This window comes from Salvelinus fontinalis, chromosome 38 (genome assembly GCF_029448725.1).
Source record: "Salvelinus fontinalis isolate EN_2023a chromosome 38, ASM2944872v1, whole genome shotgun sequence".
NCBI classification, from domain to species: domain Eukaryota; kingdom Metazoa; phylum Chordata; class Actinopteri; order Salmoniformes; family Salmonidae; genus Salvelinus; species Salvelinus fontinalis.
In genome coordinates this window covers 6,751,229-6,776,601 of record NC_074702.1, presented here as the reverse complement: position 1 = coordinate 6,776,601, position 25,373 = coordinate 6,751,229, and the positions used below count along the sequence as shown (strand labels likewise).

General features: G+C 51.6%; 1 protein-coding gene across 5 annotated transcripts in view; it reads right to left on the bottom strand.

Annotated features, from left to right (window-relative positions):
• The window catches only part of LOC129838045 (protein tweety homolog 1-like), a 191,638-nt gene that overhangs the window by 144,772 nt on the left and 21,493 nt on the right, over positions 1-25,373 (bottom strand). For all 5 annotated transcript variants that reach the window (XM_055904710.1, XM_055904714.1, XM_055904709.1 and 2 more), the window contains exons 3-4: positions 24,414-24,643; positions 22,677-22,788 (exon numbers count right to left, since the gene is read on the bottom strand). In XM_055904710.1, coding sequence (XP_055760685.1) covers positions 22,677-22,788; positions 24,414-24,643 — 342 coding nt within the window. The remainder of the gene's footprint in view (positions 1-22,676; positions 22,789-24,413; positions 24,644-25,373) is intronic.

Below are 25,373 nucleotides of genomic sequence, written 5' to 3'. Positions count from 1 at the left end.
AGACATATAAACCACTGAGTGACAGACATATAAACCACTGAGTGACAGACATATAAACCACTGAGTGACCGTGTGGGGACAGACATATAAACCACTGAATGACCGCGTGGGGACAGACAGATAAACCCCTGAGTGACCACGTGGGGACAGACATATAAACCACTGAGTGACCGCGTGGGGACAGACAGATAAACCACTGAGTGACCGCGTGGGGACAGACAGATAAACCACTGAGTGACCGCGTGGGGACAGACATATAAACCACTGAGTGACCCCGTGGGGACAGACATAAACCACTGAGTGACCGCATGGGGACAGACATATAAACCACTGAGTGACCGCGTGGGGACAGACATATAAACCACTGTGTGACCGCGTGGGGACAGACAGATAAACCACTGTGTGACCGCGTGGGGACAGACAGATAAACCACTGTGTGACCGCGTGGGGACAGACAGATAAACCACTGAGTGACAGACATATAAACCACTGAATGACCGCGTGGGGACAGACAGATAAACCACTGAGTGACCGCGTGGGGAAAGACAGATAAACCACTGAGTGACCGCGTGGGGACAGACATATAAACCACTGAGTGACCGCGTGGGGACAGACATATAAACCACTGAGTGACCGCGTGGGGACAGACATATAAACCGCTGAATGACCGCGTGGGGACAGACAGATAAACCACTGAGTGACCACGTGGGGACAGACATATAAACTACTGAGTGACCGCGTGGGGACAGACATATAAACCACTGAGTGACCGCGTGGGGACAGACAGATTAACCACTCAGTGACCGCGTGGGGACAGACAGATAAACCACTGAGTGACCGCGTGGGGACAGACAGATAAACCACTGAGTGACCGCGTGGGGACAGACATATAAACCACTGAGTGACCGCGTGGGGACAGACATATTAACCACTGAGTGACCGCGTGGGGACAGACATATAAACCACTGAATGACCACGTGGGGACAGACAGATAAACCACTGAGTGACTACGTGGGGACAGACATATAAACTACTGAGTGACCGCGTGGGGACAGACATATAAACCACTGAGTGACCGCGTGGGGACAGACAGATAAACCACTGAGTGACCGCGTGGGGACAGACAGATAAACCGCTGAGTGACCGCGTGGGGACAGACAGATAAACCACTGAGTGACCGCGTGGGGAAAGACAGATAAACCACTGAGTGACCGCGTGTGGACAGACATATAAACCACTGAGTGACCGCGTGGGGACAGACAGATAAACCACTGAGTGACAGACATATAAACCACTGAATGACCGCGTGGGGACAGACAGATAAACCACTGAGTGACCGCGTGGGGACAGACAGATAAACCACTGAGTGACCGCGTGGGGACAGACATATAAACCACTGAGTGACCGCGTGGGGACAGACATATAAACCACTGAGTGACCGCGTGGGGACAGACATATAAACCGCTGAATGACCGCGTGGGGACAGACAGATAAACCACTGAGTGACCACGTGGGGACAGACATATAAACTACTGAGTGACCGCGTGGGGACAGACATATAAACCACTGAGTGACCGCGTGGGGACAGACAGATTAACCACTCAGTGACCGCGTGGGGACAGACAGATAAACCACTGAGTGACACACATATAAACCACTGAGTGACCGCGTGGGGACAGACATATAAACCACTGAGTGACCGCGTGGGGACAGACAGATAAACCACTGAGTGACCGTGTGGGGACAGACATATAAACCACTGTGTGACCGCGTGGGGACAGACATATAAAACACTGAGTGACCGCGTGGGGACAGACATGTAAACCACTGAGTGACCGCGTGGGGACAGACATATTAACCACTGAGTGACTGTGTGGGGACAGACATATAAACCACTGAATGACCGCGTGGGGACAGACAGATAAACCACTGAGTGACAGACATATAAACCACTGAGTGACCGCGTGGGGACAGACATATAAACCACTGAGTGACCGCGTGGGGACAGACAGATAAACCACTGAGTGACCGTGTGGGGACAGACATATAAACCACTGTGTGACCGCGTGGGGACAGACAGATAAACCACTGAGTGACCGCGCGGGGACAGATATATAAACCACTGAGTGACCGCGTGGGGACAGACATATTAACCACTGAGTGACTGTGTGGGGACAGACATATAAACCACTGAATGACCGCGTGGGGACAGACAGACAAACCACTGAGTGACCGCGTGGGGACAGACATATAAACCACTGAGTGACAGACATATAAACCACTGAGTGACCGCGTGGGGACAGACAGATAAACCACTGAATGACCGCGTGGGGACAGACAGATAAACCACTGAGTGACCGCATGGGGACAGACAGATAAACCACTGAGCGACCGCGTGGGGCCAGACATGTAAACCACTGAGCGACCGCGTGGGGACAGACATGTAAACCACTGAGTGACCGCGTGGGGACAGACATATAAAACACTGAATGACCGCGTGGGGACAGACAGATAAACCAATGAGTGACCGCGTGGGAACAGACATATAAACCACTGAGTGACCGCGTGGGGACAGACATATAAACCACTGAGTGACAGACATATAAACCACTGAGTGACAGACATATAAACCACTGAGTGACAGACATATAAACCACTGAGTGACAGACATATAAACCACTGAGTGACCGTGTGGGGACAGACATATAAACCACTGAGTGACCGTGTGGGGACAGACATATAAACCACTGAGTGACCGCGTGGGGACAGACAGATAAACCACTGAATAACCGCGTGGGGACAGACAGATAAACCACTGAGTGACCGCGTGGGGACAGACAGATAAACCACTGAGCGACCGCGTGGGGCCAGACAGATAAACCACTGAGCGACCGCGTGGGGCCAGACATGTAAACCACTGAGTGACAGACATATAAACCACTGAGTGACAGACATATAAACCACTGAGTGACAGACATATAAACCACTGAGTGACCGTGTGGGGACAGACATATAAACCACTGAATGACCGCGTGGGGACAGACAGATAAACCCCTGAGTGACCACGTGGGGACAGACATATAAACCACTGAGTGACCGCGTGGGGACAGACAGATAAACCACTGAGTGACCGCGTGGGGACAGACAGATAAACCACTGAGTGACCGCGTGGGGACAGACATATAAACCACTGAGTGACCCCGTGGGGACAGACATAAACCACTGAGTGACCGCATGGGGACAGACATATAAACCACTGAGTGACCGCGTGGGGACAGACATATAAACCACTGTGTGACCGCGTGGGGACAGACAGATAAACCACTGTGTGACCGCGTGGGGACAGACAGATAAACCACTGTGTGACCGCGTGGGGACAGACAGATAAACCACTGAGTGACAGACATATAAACCACTGAATGACCGCGTGGGGACAGACAGATAAACCACTGAGTGACCGCGTGGGGACAGACAGATAAACCACTGAGTGACCGCGTGGGGACAGACATATAAACCACTGAGTGACCGCGTGGGGACAGACATATAAACCACTGAGTGACCGCGTGGGGACAGACATATAAACCGCTGAATGACCGCGTGGGGACAGACAGATAAACCACTGAGTGACCACGTGGGGACAGACATATAAACTACTGAGTGACCGCGTGGGGACAGACATATAAACCACTGAGTGACCGCGTGGGGACAGACAGATTAACCACTCAGTGACCGCGTGGGGACAGACAGATAAACCACTGAGTGACCGCGTGGGGACAGACAGATAAACCACTGAGTGACCGCGTGGGGACAGACATAGAAACCACTGAGTGACCGCGTGGGGACAGACATATTAACCACTGAGTGACCGCGTGGGGACAGACATATAAACCACTGAATGACCACGTGGCGACAGACAGATAAACCACTGAGTGACTACGTGGGGACAGACATATAAACTACTGAGTGACCGCGTGGGGACAGACATATAAACCACTGAGTGACCGCGTGGGGACAGACAGATAAACCACTGAGTGACCGCGTGGGGACAGACAGATAAACCGCTGAGTGACCGCGTGGGGACAGACAGATAAACCACTGAGTGACCGCGTGGGGAAAGACAGATAAACCACTGAGTGACCGCGTGTGGACAGACATATAAACCACTGAGTGACCGCGTGGGGACAGACAGATAAACCACTGTGTGACCGCGTGGGGACAGACAGATAAACCACTGAGTGACCGCGTGGGGACAGACAGATAAACCACTGAGTGACCGCGTGGGGACAGACATATAAACCACTGTGTGACCGCGTGGGGACAGACATATAAACCACTGAGTGACCGCGTGGGGACAGACAGATAAACCACTGAGTGACCGCGTGGGGACAGACAGATAAACCACTGAGTGACCGCGTGGGGACAGACAGATAAACCACTGTGTGACCGCGTAGGGACAGACATATAAACCACTGAGTGACAGACATATAAACCACTGAGTGGCCGCGTGGGGACAGAAATATAAACCACTGAGTGACCGCGTGGGGACAGACAGATAAACCACTGTGTGACCGCGTGGGGACAGACAGATAAACCACTGAGTGACCGCGTGGGGACAGACATATAAACCACTGAGTGACAGACATATAAACCACTGAGTGGCCGCGTGGGGACAGACATATAAACCACTGAATGACCGCGTGGGGACAGACAGATAAACCACTGAGTGACCGCGTGGGGACCGACATATAAACTACTGAGTGACCGCGTGGGGACAGACAGATAAACCACTGAGTGACCGCGTGGGGACAGACAGATAAACCACTCAGTGACCGCGTGGGGACAGACAGATAAATCACTGAGTGACCGAGTGGGGACACACAGATAAACCACTGAGTGACCGAGTGGGGACAGACATATAAACTACTGAGTGACTGCGTAGGGACAGACATATAAACCACTGAGCGACCGCGTTGGGACAGACATATAAACCACTGAATGACCGCGTGGGGACAGACATATAAACCACTGAGTGACCGCGTGGGGACAGACATAAGCCACTGAGTGACCGCGTGGGGACAGACATATAAACCACTGAGTGACCGCGTAGGGACAGACATATAAACCACTGAGTGGCAGACATATAAACCCCTGAGTGACCGCGTGGGGACAGACAGATCAACCACTGAGTGACAGACATATAAACCACTGAATAACCGCGTGGGGACAGACAGATAAACCACTGAGTGACCGCATGGAGAAAGACATATAAACCACTGAGTGACCGCGTGGGGAGAGACAGATAAACCACTGAGTGACCGAGTGGGGACAGACATATAAATCACTGAGTGACCGTGTGGGGACAGACATATAAACCACTGAGTGACCGCGTGGGGACAGACAGATAAACCACTGTGTGACCGCGTGGGGACAGACAGATAAACCACTGTGTGACCGCGTGGGGACAGACAGATAAACCACTGAGTGACCGCGTGGGGACAGACATATAAACCACTGTGTGACCGCGTGGGGACAGACATATAAACCAATGAGTGACCGCGTGGGGACAGACATATAAACCACTGAGTGACCGCGTGGGGACAGACAGATAAACCACTGTGTGACCGCGTGGGGACAGACAGATAAACCACTGTGTGACCGCGTGGGGACAGACAGATAAACCACTGAGTGACAGACATATAAACCACTGAATGACCGCGTGGGGACAGACAGATAAACCACTGAGTGACCGCGTGGGGACAGACAGATAAACCACTCAGTGACCGCGTGGGGACAGACAGATAAACCACTGAGTGACCGCGTGGGGACAGACAGATAAACCACTGAGTGACCGCGTGGGGACAGACATATAAACCACTGAGTGACCCCGTGGGGACAGACATAAACCACTGAGTGACCGCATGGGGACAGACATATAAACCACTGAGTGACCGCGTGGGGACAGACAGATAAACCACTCAGTGACCGCGTGGGGACAGACAGATAAACCACTGAGTGACCGCGTGGGGACAGACATATAAACCACTGAGTGACCGCGTGGGGACAGACAGATAAACCACTGAGTGACCGCGTGGGGACAGACAGATAAACCACTGAGTGACAGACATATAAACCACTGAGTGGCCGCGTGGGGACAGACATATAAACCACTGAATGACCGCGTGGGGACAGACAGATAAAACACTGAGTGACCGCGTGGGGACCGACATATAAACTACTGAGTGACCGCGTGGGGACAGACAGATAAACCACTGAGTGACCGCGTGGGGACAGACAGATAAACCACTCAGTGACCGCGTGGGGACAGACAGAAAAACCACTGAGTGACCGAGTGGGGACACACAGATAAACCACTGAGTGACCGAGTGGGGACAGACATATAAACTACTGAGTGACTGCGTAGGGACAGACATATAAACCACTGAGCGACCGCGTTGGGACAGACATATAAACCACTGAATGACCGCGTGGGGACAGACATATAAACCACTGAGTGACCGCGTGGGGACAGACATAAGCCACTGAGTGACCGCGTGGGGACAGACATATAAACCACTGAGTGGCAGACATATAAACCCCTGAGTGACCGCGTGGGGACAGACAGATCAACCACTGAGTGACAGACATATAAACCACTGAATAACCGCGTGGGGACAGACAGATAAACCACTGAGTGACCGCATGGAGAAAGACATATAAACCACTGAGTGACCGCGTGGGGAGAGACAGATAAACCACTGAGTGACCGAGTGGGGACAGACATATAAATCACTGAGTGACCGTGTGGGGACAGACATATAAACCACTGAGTGACCGCGTAGGGACAGACAGATAAACCACTGTGTGACCGCGTGGGGACAGACAGATAAACCACTGTGTGACCGCGTGGGGACAGACAGATAAACCACTGAGTGACCGCGTGGGGACAGACATATAAACCACTGTGTGACCGCGTGGGGACAGACATATAAACCAATGAGTGACCGCGTGGGGACAGACATATAAACCACTGAGTGACCGCGTGGGGACAGACAGGTAAACCACTGTGTGACCGCGTGGGGACAGACAGATAAACCACTGTGTGACCGCGTGGGGACAGACAGATAAACCACTGAGTGACAGACATATAAACCACTGAATGACCGCGTGGGGACAGACAGATAAACCACTGAGTGACCGCGTGGGGACAGACAGATAAACCACTGAGTGACCGCGTGGGGACAGACAGATAAACCACTGAGTGACCGCGTGGGGACAGACAGATAAACCACTGAGTGACCGCGTGGGGACAGACATATAAACCACTGAGTGACCGCGTGGGGACAGACATATAAACCGCTGAATGACCGCGTGGGGACAGACATATAAACCGCTGAATGACCGCGTGGGGACAGACAGATAAACCACTGAGTGACCACGTGGGGACAGACATATAAACTACTGAGTGACCGCGTGGGGACAGACATATAAACCACTGAGTGACCGCGTGGGGACAGACAGATAAACCACTCAGTGACCGCGTGGGGACAGACAGATAAACCACTGAGTGACCGCGTGGGGACAGACAGATAAACCACTGAGTGACCGCGTGGGGACAGACAGATAAACCACTGAGTGACCGCGTGGGGACAGACATATAAACCACTGAGTGACCCCGTGGGGACAGACAGATAAACCACTGAGTGACCGCATGGGGACAGACATATAAACCACTGAGTGACCGCGTGGGGACAGACATATAAACCACTGAGTGACCGCGTGGGGACAGACAGATAAACCACTGTGTGACCGCGTGGGGACAGACAGATAAACCACTGTGTGACCGCGTGGGGACAGACAGATAAACCACTGAGTGACAGACATATAAACCACTGAATGACCGCGTGGGGACAGACAGATAAACCACTGAGTGACCGCGTGGGGACAGACAGATAAACCACTGAGTGACCGCGTGGGGACAGACAGATAAACCACTGAGTGACCGCGTGGGGACAGACATATAAACCACTGAGTGACCGCGTGGGGACAGACATATAAACCACTGAGTGACCGCGTGGGGACAGACATATAAACCGCTGAATGACCGCGTGGGGACAGACAGATAAACCACTGAGTGACCACGTGGGGACAGACATATAAACTACTGAGTGACCGCGTGGGGACAGACATATAAACCACTGAGTGACCGCGTGGGGACAGACAGATAAACCACTCAGTGACCGCGTGGGGACAGACAGATGAACCACTGAGTGACCGCGTGGGGACAGACAGATAAACCACTGAGTGACCGCGTGGGGACAGACATATAAACCACTGAGTGACCGCGTGGGGACAGACATATTAACCACTGAGTGACCGCGTGGGGACAGACATATAAACCACTGAATGACCACGTGGGGACAGACAGATAAACCACTGAGTGACTACGTGGGGACAGACATATAAACTACTGAGTGACCGCGTAGGGACAGACATATAAACCACTGAGTGACCGCGTGGGGACAGACAGATAAACCACTGAGTGACCGCGTGGGGACAGACAGATAAACCGCTGAGTGACCGCGTGGGGACAGACAGATAAACCGCTGAGTGACCGCGTGGGGACAGACAGATAAACCACTGTGTGACCGCGTGGGGACAGACAGATAAACCACTGTGTGACCGCGTGGGGACAGACAGATAAACCACTGTGTGACCGCGTGGGGACAGACAGATAAACCACTGAGTGACAGACATATAAACCACTGAATGACCGCGTGGGGACAGACAGATAAACCACTGAGTGACCGCGTGGGGACAGACAGATAAACCACTGAGTGACCGCGTGGGGACAGACATATAAACCACTGAGTGACCGCGTGGGGACAGACATATAAACCACTGAGTGACCGCGTGGGGACAGACATATAAACCGCTGAATGACCGCGTGGGGACAGACAGATAAACCACTGAGTGACCACGTGGGGACAGACATATAAACTACTGAGTGACCGCGTGGGGACAGACATATAAACCACTGAGTGACCGCGTGGGGACAGACAGATTAACCACTCAGTGACCGCGTGGGGACAGACAGATAAACCACTGAGTGACCGCGTGGGGACAGACAGATAAACCACTGAGTGACAGACATATAAACCACTGAGTGACCGCGTGGGGACAGACATATAAACCACTGAGTGACCGCGTGGGGACAGACAGATAAACCACTGAGTGACCGTGTGGGGACAGACATATAAACCACTGTGTGACCGCGTGGGGACAGACATATAAAACACTGAGTGACCGCGTGGGGACAGACATGTAAACCACTGAGTGACCGCGTGGGGACAGACAGATAAACCACTGAGTGACCGCGTGGGGACAGACAGATAAACCACCGAGTGACCGCGCGGGGACAGATATATAAACCACTGAGTGACCGCGTGGGGACAGACATATTAACCACTGAGTGACTGTGTGGGGACAGACATATAAACCACTGAATGACCGCGTGGGGACAGACAGACAAACCACTGAGTGACCGCGTGGGGACAGACATATAAACCACTGAGTGACAGACATATAAACCACTGAGTGACCGCGTGGGGACAGACAGATAAACCACTGAATGACCGCGTGGGGACAGACAGATAAACCACTGAGTGACCGCGTGGGGACAGACAGATAAACCACTGAGCGACCGCGTGGGGCCAGACATGTAAACCACTGAGCGACCGCGTGGGGACAGACATGTAAACCACTGAGTGACCGCGTGGGGACAGACATATAAAACACTGAATGACCGCGTGGGGACAGACAGATAAACCAATGAGTGACCGCGTGGGAACAGACATATAAACCACTGAGTGACCGCGTGGGGACAGACATATAAACCACTGAGTGACAGACATATAAACCACTGAGTGACAGACATATAAACCACTGAGTGACAGACATATAAACCACTGAGTGACAGACATATAAACCACTGAGTGACCGTGTGGGGACAGACAAATAAACCACTGAGTGACCGTGTGGGGACAGACATATAAACCACTGAGTGACCGCGTGGGGACAGACAGATAAACCACTGAGTGACCGCGTGGGGACAGACAGATAAATCACTGAGCGACCGCGTGGGGCCAGACAGATAAACCACTGAGCGACCGCGTGGGGCCAGACATGTAAACCACTGAGTGACAGACATATAAACCACTGAGTGACAGACATATAAACCACTGAGTGACAGACATATAAACCACTGAGTGACCGTGTGGGGACAGACATATAAACCACTGAATGACCGCGTGGGGACAGACAGATAAACCCCTGAGTGACCACGTGGGGACAGACATATAAGCCACTGAGTGACCGCGTGGGGACAGACAGATAAACCACTGAGTGACCGCGTGGGGACAGACAGATAAACCACTGAGTGACCGCGTGGGGACAGACATATAAACCACTGAGTGACCCCGTGGGGACAGACATAAACCACTGAGTGACCGCATGGGGACAGACATATAAACCACTGAGTGACCGCGTGGGGACAGACATATAAACCACTGTGTGACCGCGTGGGGACAGACAGATAAACCACTGTGTGACCGCGTGGGGACAGACAGATAAACCACTGTGTGACCGCGTGGGGACAGACAGATAAACCACTGAGTGACAGACATATAAACCACTGAATGACCGTGTGGGGACAGACAGATAAACCACTGAGTGACCGCGTGGGGACAGACAGATAAACCACTGAGTGACCGCGTGGGGACAGACATATAAACCACTGAGTGACCGCGTGGGGACAGACATATAAACCACTGAGTGACCGCGTGGGGACAGACATATAAACCGCTGAATGACCGCGTGGGGACAGACAGATAAACCACTGAGTGACCACGTGGGGACAGACAGATTAACCACTCAGTGACCGCGTGGGGACAGACAGATAAACCACTGAGTGACCGCGTGGGGACAGACAGATAAACCACTGAGTGACCGCGTGGGGACAGACATATAAACCACTGAGTGACCGCGTGGGGACAGACATATTAACCACTGAGTGACCGCGTGGGGACAGACATATAAACCACTGAATGACCACGTGGGGACAGACAGATAAACCACTGAGTGACTACGCGGGGACAGACATATAAACTACTGAGTGACCGCGTGGGGACAGACATATAAACCACTGAGTGACCGCGTGGGGACAGACAGATAAACCACTGAGTGACCGCGTGGGGACAGACAGATAAACCGCTGAGTGACCGCGTGGGGACAGACAGATAAACCACTGAGTGACCGCGTGGGGAAAGACAGATAAACCACTGAGTGACCGCGTGGGGACAGACATATAAACCACTGAGTGACCGCGTGGGGACAGACAGATAAACCACTGTGTGACCGCGTGGGGACAGACAGATAAACCACTGAGTGACCGCGTGGGGACAGACAGATAAACCACTGAGTGACCGCGTGGGGACAGACATATAAACCACTGTGTGACCGCGTGGGGACAGACATATAAACCACTGAGTGACCGCGTGGGGACAGACAGATAAACCACTGAGTGACCGCGTGGGGACAGACAGATAAACCACTGAGTGACCGCGTGGGGACAGACAGATAAACCACTGTGTGACCGCGTAGGGACAGACATATAAACCACTGAGTGACCGCGTGGGGACAGAAATATAAACCACTGAGTGACCGCGTGGGGACAGACAGATAAACCACTGTGTGACCGCGTGGGGACAGACAGATAAACCACTGAGTGACCGCGTGGGGACAGACATATAAACCACTGAGTGACAGACATATAAACCACTGAGTGGCCGCGTGGGGACAGACATATAAACCACTGAATGACCGCGTGGGGACAGACAGATAAACCACTGAGTGACCGCGTGGGGACCGACATATAAACCACTGAGTGACCGTGTGGGGACAGACAGATAAACCACTGAGTGACCGCGTGGGGACAGACAGATAAACCACTCAGTGACCGCGTGGGGACAGACAGATAAACCACTGAGTGACCGAGTGGGGACACACAGATAAACCACTGAGTGACCGAGTGGGGACAGACATATAAACTACTGAGTGACTGCGTAGGGACAGACATATAAACCACTGAGCGACCGCGTTGGGACAGACATATAAACCACTGAATGACCGCGTGGGGACAGACATATAAACCACTGAGTGACCGCGTGGGGACAGACATAAGCCACTGAGTGACCGCGTGGGGACAGACATATAAACCACTGAGTGACCGCGTAGGGACAGACATATAAACCACTGAGTGGCAGACATATAAACCCCTGAGTGACCGCGTGGGGACAGACAGATAAACCACTGAGTGACCGCGTGGGGACAGACAGATAAACCACTGAGTGACCGCGTGGGGACAGACAGATAAACCACTGAGTGACCGCGTGGGGACAGACATATAAACCACTGAGTGACCGCGTGGGGACAGACATATAAACCACTGAGTGACCGCGTGGGGACAGACATATAAACCGCTGAATGACCGCGTGGGGACAGACAGATAAACCACTGAGTGACCACGTGGGGACAGACATATAAACTACTGAGTGACCGCGTGGGGACAGACATATAAACCACTGAGTGACCGCGTGGGGACAGACAGATAAACCACTCAGTGACCGCGTGGGGACAGACAGATGAACCACTGAGTGACCGCGTGGGGACAGACAGATAAACCACTGAGTGACCGCGTGGGGACAGACATATAAACCACTGAGTGACCGCGTGGGGACAGACATATTAACCACTGAGTGACCGCGTGGGGACAGACATATAAACCACTAAATGACCACGTGGGGACAGACAGATAAACCACTGAGTGACTACGTGGGGACAGACATATAAACTACTGAGTGACCGCGTAGGGACAGACATATAAACCACTGAGTTACCGCGTGGGGACAGACAGATAAACCACTGAGTGACCGCGTGGGGACAGACAGATAAACCGCTGAGTGACCGCGTGGGGACAGACAGATAAACCGCTGAGTGACCGCGTGGGGACAGACAGATAAACCACTGTGTGACCGCGTGGGGACAGACAGATAAACCACTGTGTGACCGCGTGGGGACAGACAGATAAACCACTGTGTGACCGCGTGGGGACAGACAGATAAACCACTGAGTGACAGACATATAAACCACTGAATGACCGCGTGGGGACAGACAGATAAACCACTGAGTGACCGCGTGGGGACAGACAGATAAACCACTGAGTGACCGCGTGGGGACAGACATATAAACCACTGAGTGACCGCGTGGGGACAGACATATAAACCACTGAGTGACCGCGTGGGGACAGACATATAAACCGCTGAATGACCGCGTGGGGACAGACAGATAAACCACTGAGTGACCACGTGGGGACAGACATATAAACTACTGAGTGACCGCGTGGGGACAGACATATAAACCACTGAGTGACCGCGTGGGGACAGACAGATTAACCACTCAGTGACCGTGTGGGGACAGACAGATAAACCACTGAGTGACCGCGTGGGGACAGACAGATAAACCACTGAGTGACAGACATATAAACCACTGAGTGACCGCGTGGGGACAGACATATAAACCACTGAGTGACCGCGTGGGGACAGACAGATAAACCACTGAGTGACCGTGTGGGGACAGACATATAAACCACTGTGTGACCGCGTGGGGACAGACATATAAAACACTGAGTGACCGCGTGGGGACAGACATGTAAACCACTGAGTGACCGCGTGGGGACAGACAGATAAACCACTGAGTGACCGCGCGGGGACAGATATATAAACCACTGAGTGACCGCGTGGGGACAGACATATTAACCACTGAGTGACTGTGTGGGGACAGACATATAAACCACTGAATGACCGCGTGGGGACAGACAGACAAACCACTGAGTGACCGCGTGGGGACAGACATATAAACCACTGAGTGACAGACATATAAACCACTGAGTGACCGCGTGGGGACAGACAGATAAACCACTGAATGACCGCGTGGGGACAGACAGATAAACCACTGAGTGACCGCGTGGGGACAGACAGATAAACCACTGAGCGACCGCGTGGGGCCAGACATGTAAACCACTGAGCGACCGCGTGGGGACAGACATGTAAACCACTGAGTGACCGCGTGGGGACAGACATATAAAACACTGAATGACCGCGTGGGGACAGACAGATAAACCAATGAGTGACCGCGTGGGAACAGACATATAAACCACTGAGTGACCGCGTGGGGACAGACATATAAACCACTGAGTGACAGACATATAAACCACTGAGTGACAGACATATAAACCACTGAGTGACAGACATATAAACCACTGAGTGACAGACATATAAACCACTGAGTGACCGTGTGGGGACAGACATATAAACCACTGAGTGACCGTGTGGGGACAGACATATAAACCACTGAGTGACCGCGTGGGGACAGACAGATAAACCACTGAATGACCGCGTGGGGACAGACAGATAAACCACTGAGTGACCGCGTGGGGACAGACAGATAAACCACTGAGCGACCGCGTGGGGCCAGACAGATAAACCACTGAGCGACCGCGTGGGGCCAGACATGTAAACCACTGAGTGACAGACATATAAACCACTGAGTGACAGACATATAAACCACTGAGTGACAGACATATAAACCACTGAGTGACCGTGTGGGGACAGACATATAAACCACTGAATGACCACGTGGGGACAGACAGATAAACCCCTGAGTGACCACGTGGGGACAGACATATAAACCACTGAGTGACCGCGTGGGGACAGACAGATAAACCACTGAGTGACCGCGTGGGGACAGACAGATAAACCACTGAGTGACCGCGTGGGGACAGACATATAAACAACTGAGTGACCGCGTGGGGACAGAAATATAAACCACTGAGTGACCGCGTGGGGACAGACAGATAAACCACTGTGTGACCGCGTGGGGACAGACAGATAAACCACTGAGTGACAGACATATAAACCACTGAATGACCGCGTGGGGACAGACAGATAAACCACTGAGTGACCGCGTGGGGACAGACAGATAAACCACTGAGTGACCGCGTGGGGACAGACATATAAACCACTGAGTGACCGCGTGGGGACAGACATATAAACAACTGAGTGACCGCGTGGGGACAGACATATAAACCGCTGAATGACCGCGTGGGGACAGACAGATAAACCACTGAGTGACCACGTGGGGACAGACATATAAACTACTGAGTGACCGCGTGGGGACAGACATATAAACCACTGAGTGACCGCGTGGGGACAGACAGATTAACCACTCAGTGACCGCGTGGGGACAGACAGATAAACCACTGAGTGACCGCGTGGGGACAGACAGATAAACCACTGAGTGACCGCGTGGGGACAGACATATAAACCACTGAGTGACCGCGTGGGGACAGACATATTAACCACTGAGTGACCGCGTGGGGACAGACATATAAACCACTGAATGACCACGTGGGGACAGACAGATAAACCACTGAGTGACTACGTGGGGACAGACATATAAACTACTGAGTGACCGCGTGGGGACAGACATATAAACCACTGAGTGACCGCGTGGGGACAGACAGATAAACCACTGAGTGACCGCGTGGGGACAGACAGATAAACCGCTGAGTGACCGCGTGGGGACAGACAGATAAACCACTGAGTGACCGCGTGGGGAAAGACAGATAAACCACTGAGTGACCGCGTGGGGACAGACATATAAACCACTGAGTGACCGCGTGGGGACAGACAGATAAACCACTGTGTGACCGCGTGGGGACAGACAGATAAACCACTGAGTGACCGCGTGGGGACAGACAGATAAACCACTGAGTGACCGCGTGGGGACAGACATATAAACCACTGTGTGACCGCGTGGGGACAGACATATAAACCACTGAGTGACCGCGTGGGGACAGACAGATAAACCACTGAGTGACCGCGTGGGGACAGACAGATAAACCACTGAGTGACCGCGTGGGGACAGACAGATAAACCACTGTGTGACCGCGTAGGGACAGACATATAAACCACTGAGTGACCGCGTGGGGACAGAAATATAAACCACTGAGTGACCGCGTGGGGACAGACAGATAAACCACTGTGTGACCGCGTGGGGACAGACAGATAAACCACTGAGTGACCGCGTGGGGACAGACATATAAACCACTGAGTGACAGACATATAAACCACTGAGTGGCCGCGTGGGGACAGACATATAAACCACTGAATGACCGCGTGGGGACAGACAGATAAACCACTGAGTGACCGCGTGGGGACCGACATATAAACTACTGAGTGACCGCGTGGGGACAGACAGATAAACCACTGAGTGACCGCGTGGGGACAGACAGATAAACCACTCAGTGACCGCGTGGGGACAGACAGATAAACCACTGAGTGACCGAGTGGGGACACACAGATAAACCACTGAGTGACCGAGTGGGGACAGACATATAAACTACTGAGTGACTGCGTAGGGACAGACATATAAACCACTGAGCGACCGCGTTGGGACAGACATATAAACCACTGAATGACCGCGTGGGGACAGACATATAAACCACTGAGTGACCGCGTAGGGACAGACATATAAACCACTGAGTGGCAGACATATAAACCCCTGAGTGACCGCGTGGGGACAGACAGATAAACCACTGAGTGACCGCGTGGGGACAGACAGATAAACCACTGAGTGACCGCGTGAGGACAGACAGATAAACCACTGAGTGACCGCGTGGGGACAGACATATAAACCACTGAGTGACCGCGTGGGGACAGACATATAAACCACTGAGTGACCGCGTGGGGACAGACATATAAACCGCTGAATGACCGCGTGGGGACAGACAGATAAACCACTGAGTGACCACGTGGGGACAGACATATAAACTACTGAGTGACCGCGTGGGGACAGACATATAAACCACTGAGTGACCGCGTGGGGACAGACAGATAAACCACTCAGTGACCGCGTGGGGACAGACAGATGAACCACTGAGTGACCGCGTGGGGACAGACAGATAAACCACTGAGTGACCGCGTGGGGACAGACATATAAACCACTGAGTGACCGCGTGGGGACAGACATATTAACCACTGAGTGACCGCGTGGGGACAGACATATAAACCACTAAATGACCACGTGGGGACAGACAGATAAACCACTGAGTGACTACGTGGGGACAGACATATAAACTACTGAGTGACCGCGTAGGGACAGACATATAAACCACTGAGTTACCGCGTGGGGACAGACAGATAAACCACTGAGTGACCGCGTGGGGACAGACAGATAAACCGCTGAGTGACCGCGTGGGGACAGACAGATAAACCGCTGAGTGACCGCGTGGGGACAGACAGATAAACCACTGTGTGACCGCGTGGGGACAGACAGATAAACCACTGTGTGACCGCGTGGGGACAGACAGATAAACCACTGTGTGACCGCGTGGGGACAGACAGATAAACCACTGAGTGACAGACATATAAACCACTGAATGACCGCGTGGGGACAGACAGATAAACCACTGAGTGACCGCGTGGGGACAGACAGATAAACCACTGAGTGACCGCGTGGGGACAGACATATAAACCACTGAGTGACCGCGTGGGGACAGACATATAAACCACTGAGTGACCGCGTGGGGACAGACATATAAACCGCTGAATGACCGCGTGGGGACAGACAGATAAACCACTGAGTGACCACGTGGGGACAGACATATAAACTACTGAGTGACCGCGTGGGGACAGACATATAAACCACTGAGTGACCGCGTGGGGACAGACAGATTAACCACTCAGTGACCGTGTGGGGACAGACAGATAAACCACTGAGTGACCGCGTGGGGACAGACAGATAAACCACTGAGTGACAGACATATAAACCACTGAGTGACCGCGTGGGGACAGACATATAAACCACTGAGTGACCGCGTGGGGACAGACAGATAAACCACTGAGTGACCGTGTGGGGACAGACATATAAACCACTGTGTGACCGCGTGGGGACAGACATATAAAACACTGAGTGACCGCGTGGGGACAGACATGTAAACCACTGAGTGACCGCGTGGGGACAGACAGATAAACCACTGAGTGACCGCGCGGGGACAGATATATAAACCACTGAGTGACCGCGTGGGGACAGACATATTAACCACTGAGTGACTGTGTGGGGACAGACATATAAACCACTGAATGACCGCGTGGGGACAGACAGACAAACCACTGAGTGACCGCGTGGGGACAGACATATAAACCACTGAGTGACAGACATATAAACCACTGAGTGACCGCGTGGGGACAGACAGATAAACCACTGAATGACCGCGTGGGGACAGACAGATAAACCACTGAGTGACCGCGTGGGGACAGACAGATAAACCACTGAGCGACCGCGTGGGGCCAGACATGTAAACCACTGAGCGACCGCGTGGGGACAGACATGTAAACCACTGAGTGACCGCGTGGGGACAGACATATAAAACACTGAATGACCGCGTGGGGACAGACAGATAAACCAATGAGTGACCGCGTGGGAACAGACATATAAACCACTGAGTGACCGCGTGGGGACAGACATATAAACCACTGAGTGACAGACATATAAACCACTGAGTGACAGACATATAAACCACTGAGTGACAGACATATAAACCACTGAGTGACAGACATATAAACCACTGAGTGACCGTGTGGGGACAGACATATAAACCACTGAGTGACCGTGTGGGGACAGACATATAAACCACTGAGTGACCGCGTGGGGACAGACAGATAAACCACTGAATGACCGCGTGGGGACAGACAGATAAACCACTGAGTGACCGCGTGGGGACAGACAGATAAACCACTGAGCGACCGCGTGGGGCCAGACAGATAAACCACTGAGCGACCGCGTGGGGCCAGACATGTAAACCACTGAGTGACAGACATATAAACCACTGAGTGACAGACATATAAACCACTGAGTGACAGACATATAAACCACTGAGTGACCGTGTGGGGACAGACATATAAACCACTGAATGACCGCGTGGGGACAGACAGATAAACCCCTGAGTGACCACGTGGGGACAGACATATAAACCACTGAGTGACCGCGTGGGGACAGACAGATAAACCACTGAGTGACCGCGTGGGGACAGACAGATAAACCACTGAGTGACCGCGTGGGGACAGACATATAAACCACTGAGTGACCCCGTGGGGACAGACATAAACCACTGAGTGACCGCATGGGGACAGACATATAAACCACTGAGTGACCGCGTGGGGACAGACATATAAACCACTGTGTGACCGCGTGGGGACAGACAGATAAACCACTGTGTGACCGCGTGGGGACAGACAGATAAACCACTGTGTGACCGCGTGGGGACAGACAGATAAACCACTGAGTGACAGACATATAAACCACTGAATGACCGCGTGGGGACAGACAGATAAACCACTGAGTGACCGCGTGGGGACAGACAGATAAACCACTGAGTGACCGCGTGGGGACAGACATATAAACCACTGAGTGACCGCGTGGGGACAGACATATAAACAACTGAGTGACCGCGTGGGGACAGACATATAAACCGCTGAATGACCGCGTGGGGACAGACAGATAAACCACTGAGTGACCACGTGGGGACAGACATATAAACTACTGAGTGACCGCGTGGGGACAGACATATAAACCACTGAGTGACCGCGTGGGGACAGACAGATTAACCACTCAGTGACCGCGTGGGGACAGACAGATAAACCACTGAGTGACCGCGTGGGGACAGACAGATAAACCACTGAGTGACCGCGTGGGGACAGACATATAAACCACTGAGTGACCGCGTGGGGACAGACATATTAACCACTGAGTGACCGCGTGGGGACAGACATATAAACCACTGAATGACCACGTGGGGACAGACAGATAAACCACTGAGTGACTACGTGGGGACAGACATATAAACTACTGAGTGACCGCGTGGGGACAGACATATAAACCACTGAGTGACCGCGTGGGGACAGACAGATAAACCACTGAGTGACCGCGTGGGGACAGACAGATAAACCGCTGAGTGACCGCGTGGGGACAGACAGATAAACCACTGAGTGACCGCGTGGGGAAAGACAGATAAACCACTGAGTGACCGCGTGGGGACAGACATATAAACCACTGAGTGACCGCGTGGGGACAGACAGATAAACCACTGTGTGACCGCGTGGGGACAGACAGATAAACCACTGAGTGACCGCGTGGGGACAGACAGATAAACCACTGAGTGACCGCGTGGGGACAGACATATAAACCACTGTGTGACCGCGTGGGGACAGACATATAAACCACTGAGTGACCGCGTGGGGACAGACAGATAAACCACTGAGTGACCGCGTGGGGACAGACAGATAAACCACTGAGTGACCGCGTGGGGACAGACAGATAAACCACTGTGTGACCGCGTAGGGACAGACATATAAACCACTGAGTGACCGCGTGGGGACAGAAATATAAACCACTGAGTGACCGCGTGGGGACAGACAGATAAACCACTGTGTGACCGCGTGGGGACAGACAGATAAACCACTGAGTGACCGCGTGGGGACAGACATATAAACCACTGAGTGACAGACATATAAACCACTGAGTGGCCGCGTGGGGACAGACATATAAACCACTGAATGACCGCGTGGGGACAGACAGATAAACCACTGAGTGACCGCGTGGGGACCGACATATAAACTACTGAGTGACCGCGTGGGGACAGACAGATAAACCACTGAGTGACCGCGTGGGGACAGACAGATAAACCACTCAGTGACCGCGTGGGGACAGACAGATAAACCACTTAGTGACCGAGTGGGGACACACAGATAAACCACTGAGTGACCGAGTGGGGACAGACATATAAACTACTGAGTGACTGCGTAGGGACAGACATATAAACCACTGAGCGACCGCGTTGGGACAGACATATAAACCACTGAATGACCGCGTGGGGACAGACATATAAACCACTGAGTGACCGCGTGGGGACAGACATAAGCCACTGAGTGACCGCGTGGGGACAGACATATAAACCACTGAGTGACCGCGTAGGGACAGACATATAAACCACTGAGTGGCAGACATATAAACCCCTGAGTGACCGCGTGGGGACAGACAGATCAACCACTGAGTGACAGACATATAAACCACTGAATAACCGCGTGGGGACAGACAGATAAACCACTGAATGACCGCGTGGGGACAGACAGATAAACCACTGAGTGACCGCGTGGGGACAGACAGATAAACCACTGAGCGACCGCGTGGGGCCAGACAGATAAACCACTGAGCGACCGCGTGGGGCCAGACATGTAAACCACTGAGTGACAGACATATAAACCACTGAGTGACAGACATATAAACCACTGAGTGACAGACATATAAACCACTGAGTGACCGTGTGGGGACAGACATATAAACCACTGAATGACCGCGTGGGGACAGACAGATAAACCCCTGAGTGACCACGTGGGGACAGACATATAAACCACTGAGTGACCGCGTGGGGACAGACAGATAAACCACTGAGTGACCGCGTGGGGACAGACAGATAAACCACTGAGTGACCGCGTGGGGACAGACATATAAACCACTGAGTGACCCCGTGGGGACAGACAGATAAACCACTGAGTGACCGCGTGGGGACAGACATATAAACCACTGAGTGACCGCGTGGGGACAGACAGATAAACCACTGAGTGACCGCGTGGGGACAGACAGATAAACCACTGAATGACCGTGTGGGGACAGACATATAAACCACTGAGTGACCGCGTGGGGACAGACAGATAAACCACTGAGTGACAGACATATAAACCACTGAGTGACCGCGTGGGGACAGACATATAAACCACTGAGTGACCGCGTGGGGACAGACATATAAACCACTGAGTGACCGCGTGGGGACAGACAGATAAACCACTGAGTGACCGCGTGGGGACAGACAGATAAACCACTGAGTGACCGCGTGGGGACAGACATATAAACCACTGAGTGACCGCGTGGGGACAGACATATAAACCACTGAGTGACCGTGTGGGGACAGACATATAAACCACTGAGTGACCGTGTGGGGACAGACATATAAACCACTGAGTGACCGTGTGGGGACAGACATATAAACCACTGAGTGACCGCGTGGGGACAGACATATAAACCACTGAGTGACCGCGTGGGGACAGACATATAAACCACTGAGTGACCGCGTGGGGACAGACAGATAAACCACTGAGTGACCGCGTGGGGACAGACATATAAACCACTGAGTGACCGCGTGGGGACAGACAGATAAACCACTGAGTGACCGCGTGGGGACAGACAGATAAACCACTGAATGACCGTGTGGGGACAGACATATAAACCACTGAGTGACTGCGTGGGGACAGACAGATAAACCACTGAGTGACCGTGTGGGGACAGACAGATCCATATCACACCTGACAAGTTTACACCCCACTTTCTCTCCCTCTCCGCCAATATCTCTACCCCACACACACACACACACACACACAAACACACGGTGCAGTGTAGATATTGTGCATGTCTGAAATTTGCTGGGAGGGAGGAGCTGGAGTACTCACCAGCAGATCGATGGAAGCCAGTGTGTAATTGGCTGTGAGAAGAGACGAGGTCAACTGATATATCCCATCATTAGCCTCACTGTTGCCATAGAAACCAACGCCTACAGCAACACTGCAAAAAGGGGAACAGGGATTGAGGGAGAGAGATTCATGCTTAATTCAGTTTGTACTGTATGTACATATTAAATGAATTTTACACAACAAGATGGAACTGGTGAGAGTGATGTGAAATGTGAGAAACGGATGAATGAACGACCACAGGAAAACATAAAATAGATTAGAAGAGTCTTAGCAGTGTCTGCATCTGCAGTCTTCAGTCGGCGTGATGTTAGAAACATAAAAAATAATCACATATATATATATCTCTCTGTTATTCAAATATTAAGATTAAAGCTTAGGCCAGATGTTCACCAAATCCCCTCGCACCCGAGAGCAATGGTATGACCCAATCTCCCACAAAGTATGTGACCCAGATTAGAAAGCAGGGAAAAAGAGGAATGTTGTGTTTCATACAGTCAAATGTGTATGTTTTCTATGACAGCATCATGTGTGTCACATATGTGCTCTGATGCACAACTTGAAGAATAGGGTGCCATTTGATATTTTCCCACAATGCATTTCTAAAACTAAGATGTCTACTACCATGTCTCCCCTTTTTCATCTAAACAGCAAGAAGGTTGTGTATCAGAGAGAGAGAGATGACATCATCACGGCCGCAGGGGGGAACAGGGCCACTATAACACAAACACATTGTGCTGTGTGATAAAGCAGTGACATCATCTCAGGCTGACAATACAATCCGATAACATGTGACAACGCTATGCCGCTGAGACGGGAGGGGACATCAACATCATGCGGCGTCAGAGCTCAAGGTGTTTAACTGTGGGTTTTCTATACGAGAACCCAATCTGGCTCAGTAAACCCCGCAAATTCTAATCTGGACCTCTAAACCAGTTCCACTTCATTCTTCTCCTCTAATCAGGGACTGATTAAGACCTGGGACACCAGGTGGGTGCAATTAATAATCAGGTAGAACAGAAAACCAGCAGTACTCCGGACCTCGTAGGGTAAGATTTGAATACCTGCTGCAATCTCCTCATGTAAATGTAAAATTAACATCCTGTCACAATGTGACTAAAATGCCCACATGACAGTGGATGACAGCATAGTCACCAGAGAGGGAACAGAGGAGAGATGATTCAATACGCTGAGATGGAACTTATGACATCGTCACGGTGACAGGAAACCACGATTACATTTCCAAACCACAAACATGCTGTCACAAGCCCAAACACCTAACCTCAGAGGCCTGGTCCCTGTGGTCAAACGACAACTTGACCACGGTCAGTTAGGTCAACTGTCTGTGTCAGAGCAAAATACTAACACATTGTAAAGCAGGGACTGGACACTACCTTCTACAGTGCTCTGAAAAGAACTTACATCAAAACACACACATGGTTATTAGACCATTGGGAAATAATGAAAGTTAGAAGATGGTACTTCTGTATTATAAAAAGGATTCCCTTTCCTCTATCCTTGTGACAAATGGTCATATGGTTTGGTCACGGTTCATGAATACAACACTCATGACACTGATGTCACAAAGACGACAGGACATCACAAAGACCCTCATGACATCACAACATCCCAATGGCACGCATAAAGAGGTCACAATGACCCTCATAATGACATCACATTGACCCTGGCAGTGATGTCACAATAACCTCTCTTACTCACCAGCACAGTGTGACAGCCGCCACCGACACCCAGGTGACACAGCAGATACCCCGCCCTTTCTTGCCTCCGTATCCGTGGCCCGTGCTGCCCTCTTCATCCTCCTCCTCTTCCTCAGATCCCTCGCTCCGGTCACCACGGCGACAGCAGCAGTAGTGTATAAGGAAGGAGATAATGACGAGGAGGGAGAGAATGAGAGCAATGGCCGAGAGACTAGAGAGGACCAGTAGAGTCTGAGGGGGGGGGGGGGGGGGGGGGGGGCATTAAATCAAATTAAACACAGCACTTTACAGACTGATGCTTATGGTAACACTGTCATTGTACTTGATTGCATATTGGAAAATGCATTGCTAAGTAACATTATCCCTCTGGGCAAAAACCTGACATAACGTAAAATCAATGTCCATATTCGGTTGATATTTAATTGCATTGTCAACATGTGAATAAATCAACCCTTTAAATTCTGTTGTTGATTTACAGTGGAAATCTGGTTCAAATTTGTGTATGTTTTATTTCTTCATTTTTCAACCCCCCCCCAAAACAATTGACCTAAAATTGTTGACAGAAGACATTGATAAAATGTTGCTTCAACATATTTTTGCCGGCGGGATAGAATTGTATTTCAGAAACACATCATGCACCACTGTCTAACTAATAGAAGGAATGAAACTCCCATGAGCCTCCTCCACACCATTTGAGAGTCAAATATTGAGCCCAGACTGTAGCAGCTAGGGCTGGGTAAATGTATCAATAGACTGTGTTATGGATAACAACAGGGATTCAGAGCAGCTGGGAGGTGCACGTGTCAGTCATGAGGACATCAGTGTATTCCCAGCCTTCATCATGGGAACCTCAATATTCTGCAAGAATCCCTACAGTGTATTTATGCAAAGTAGCTAAATAACAGGTTGATATTGTGATACCTAAAATCACAACTTTTATTCAAAGCAACTTACAGTCATG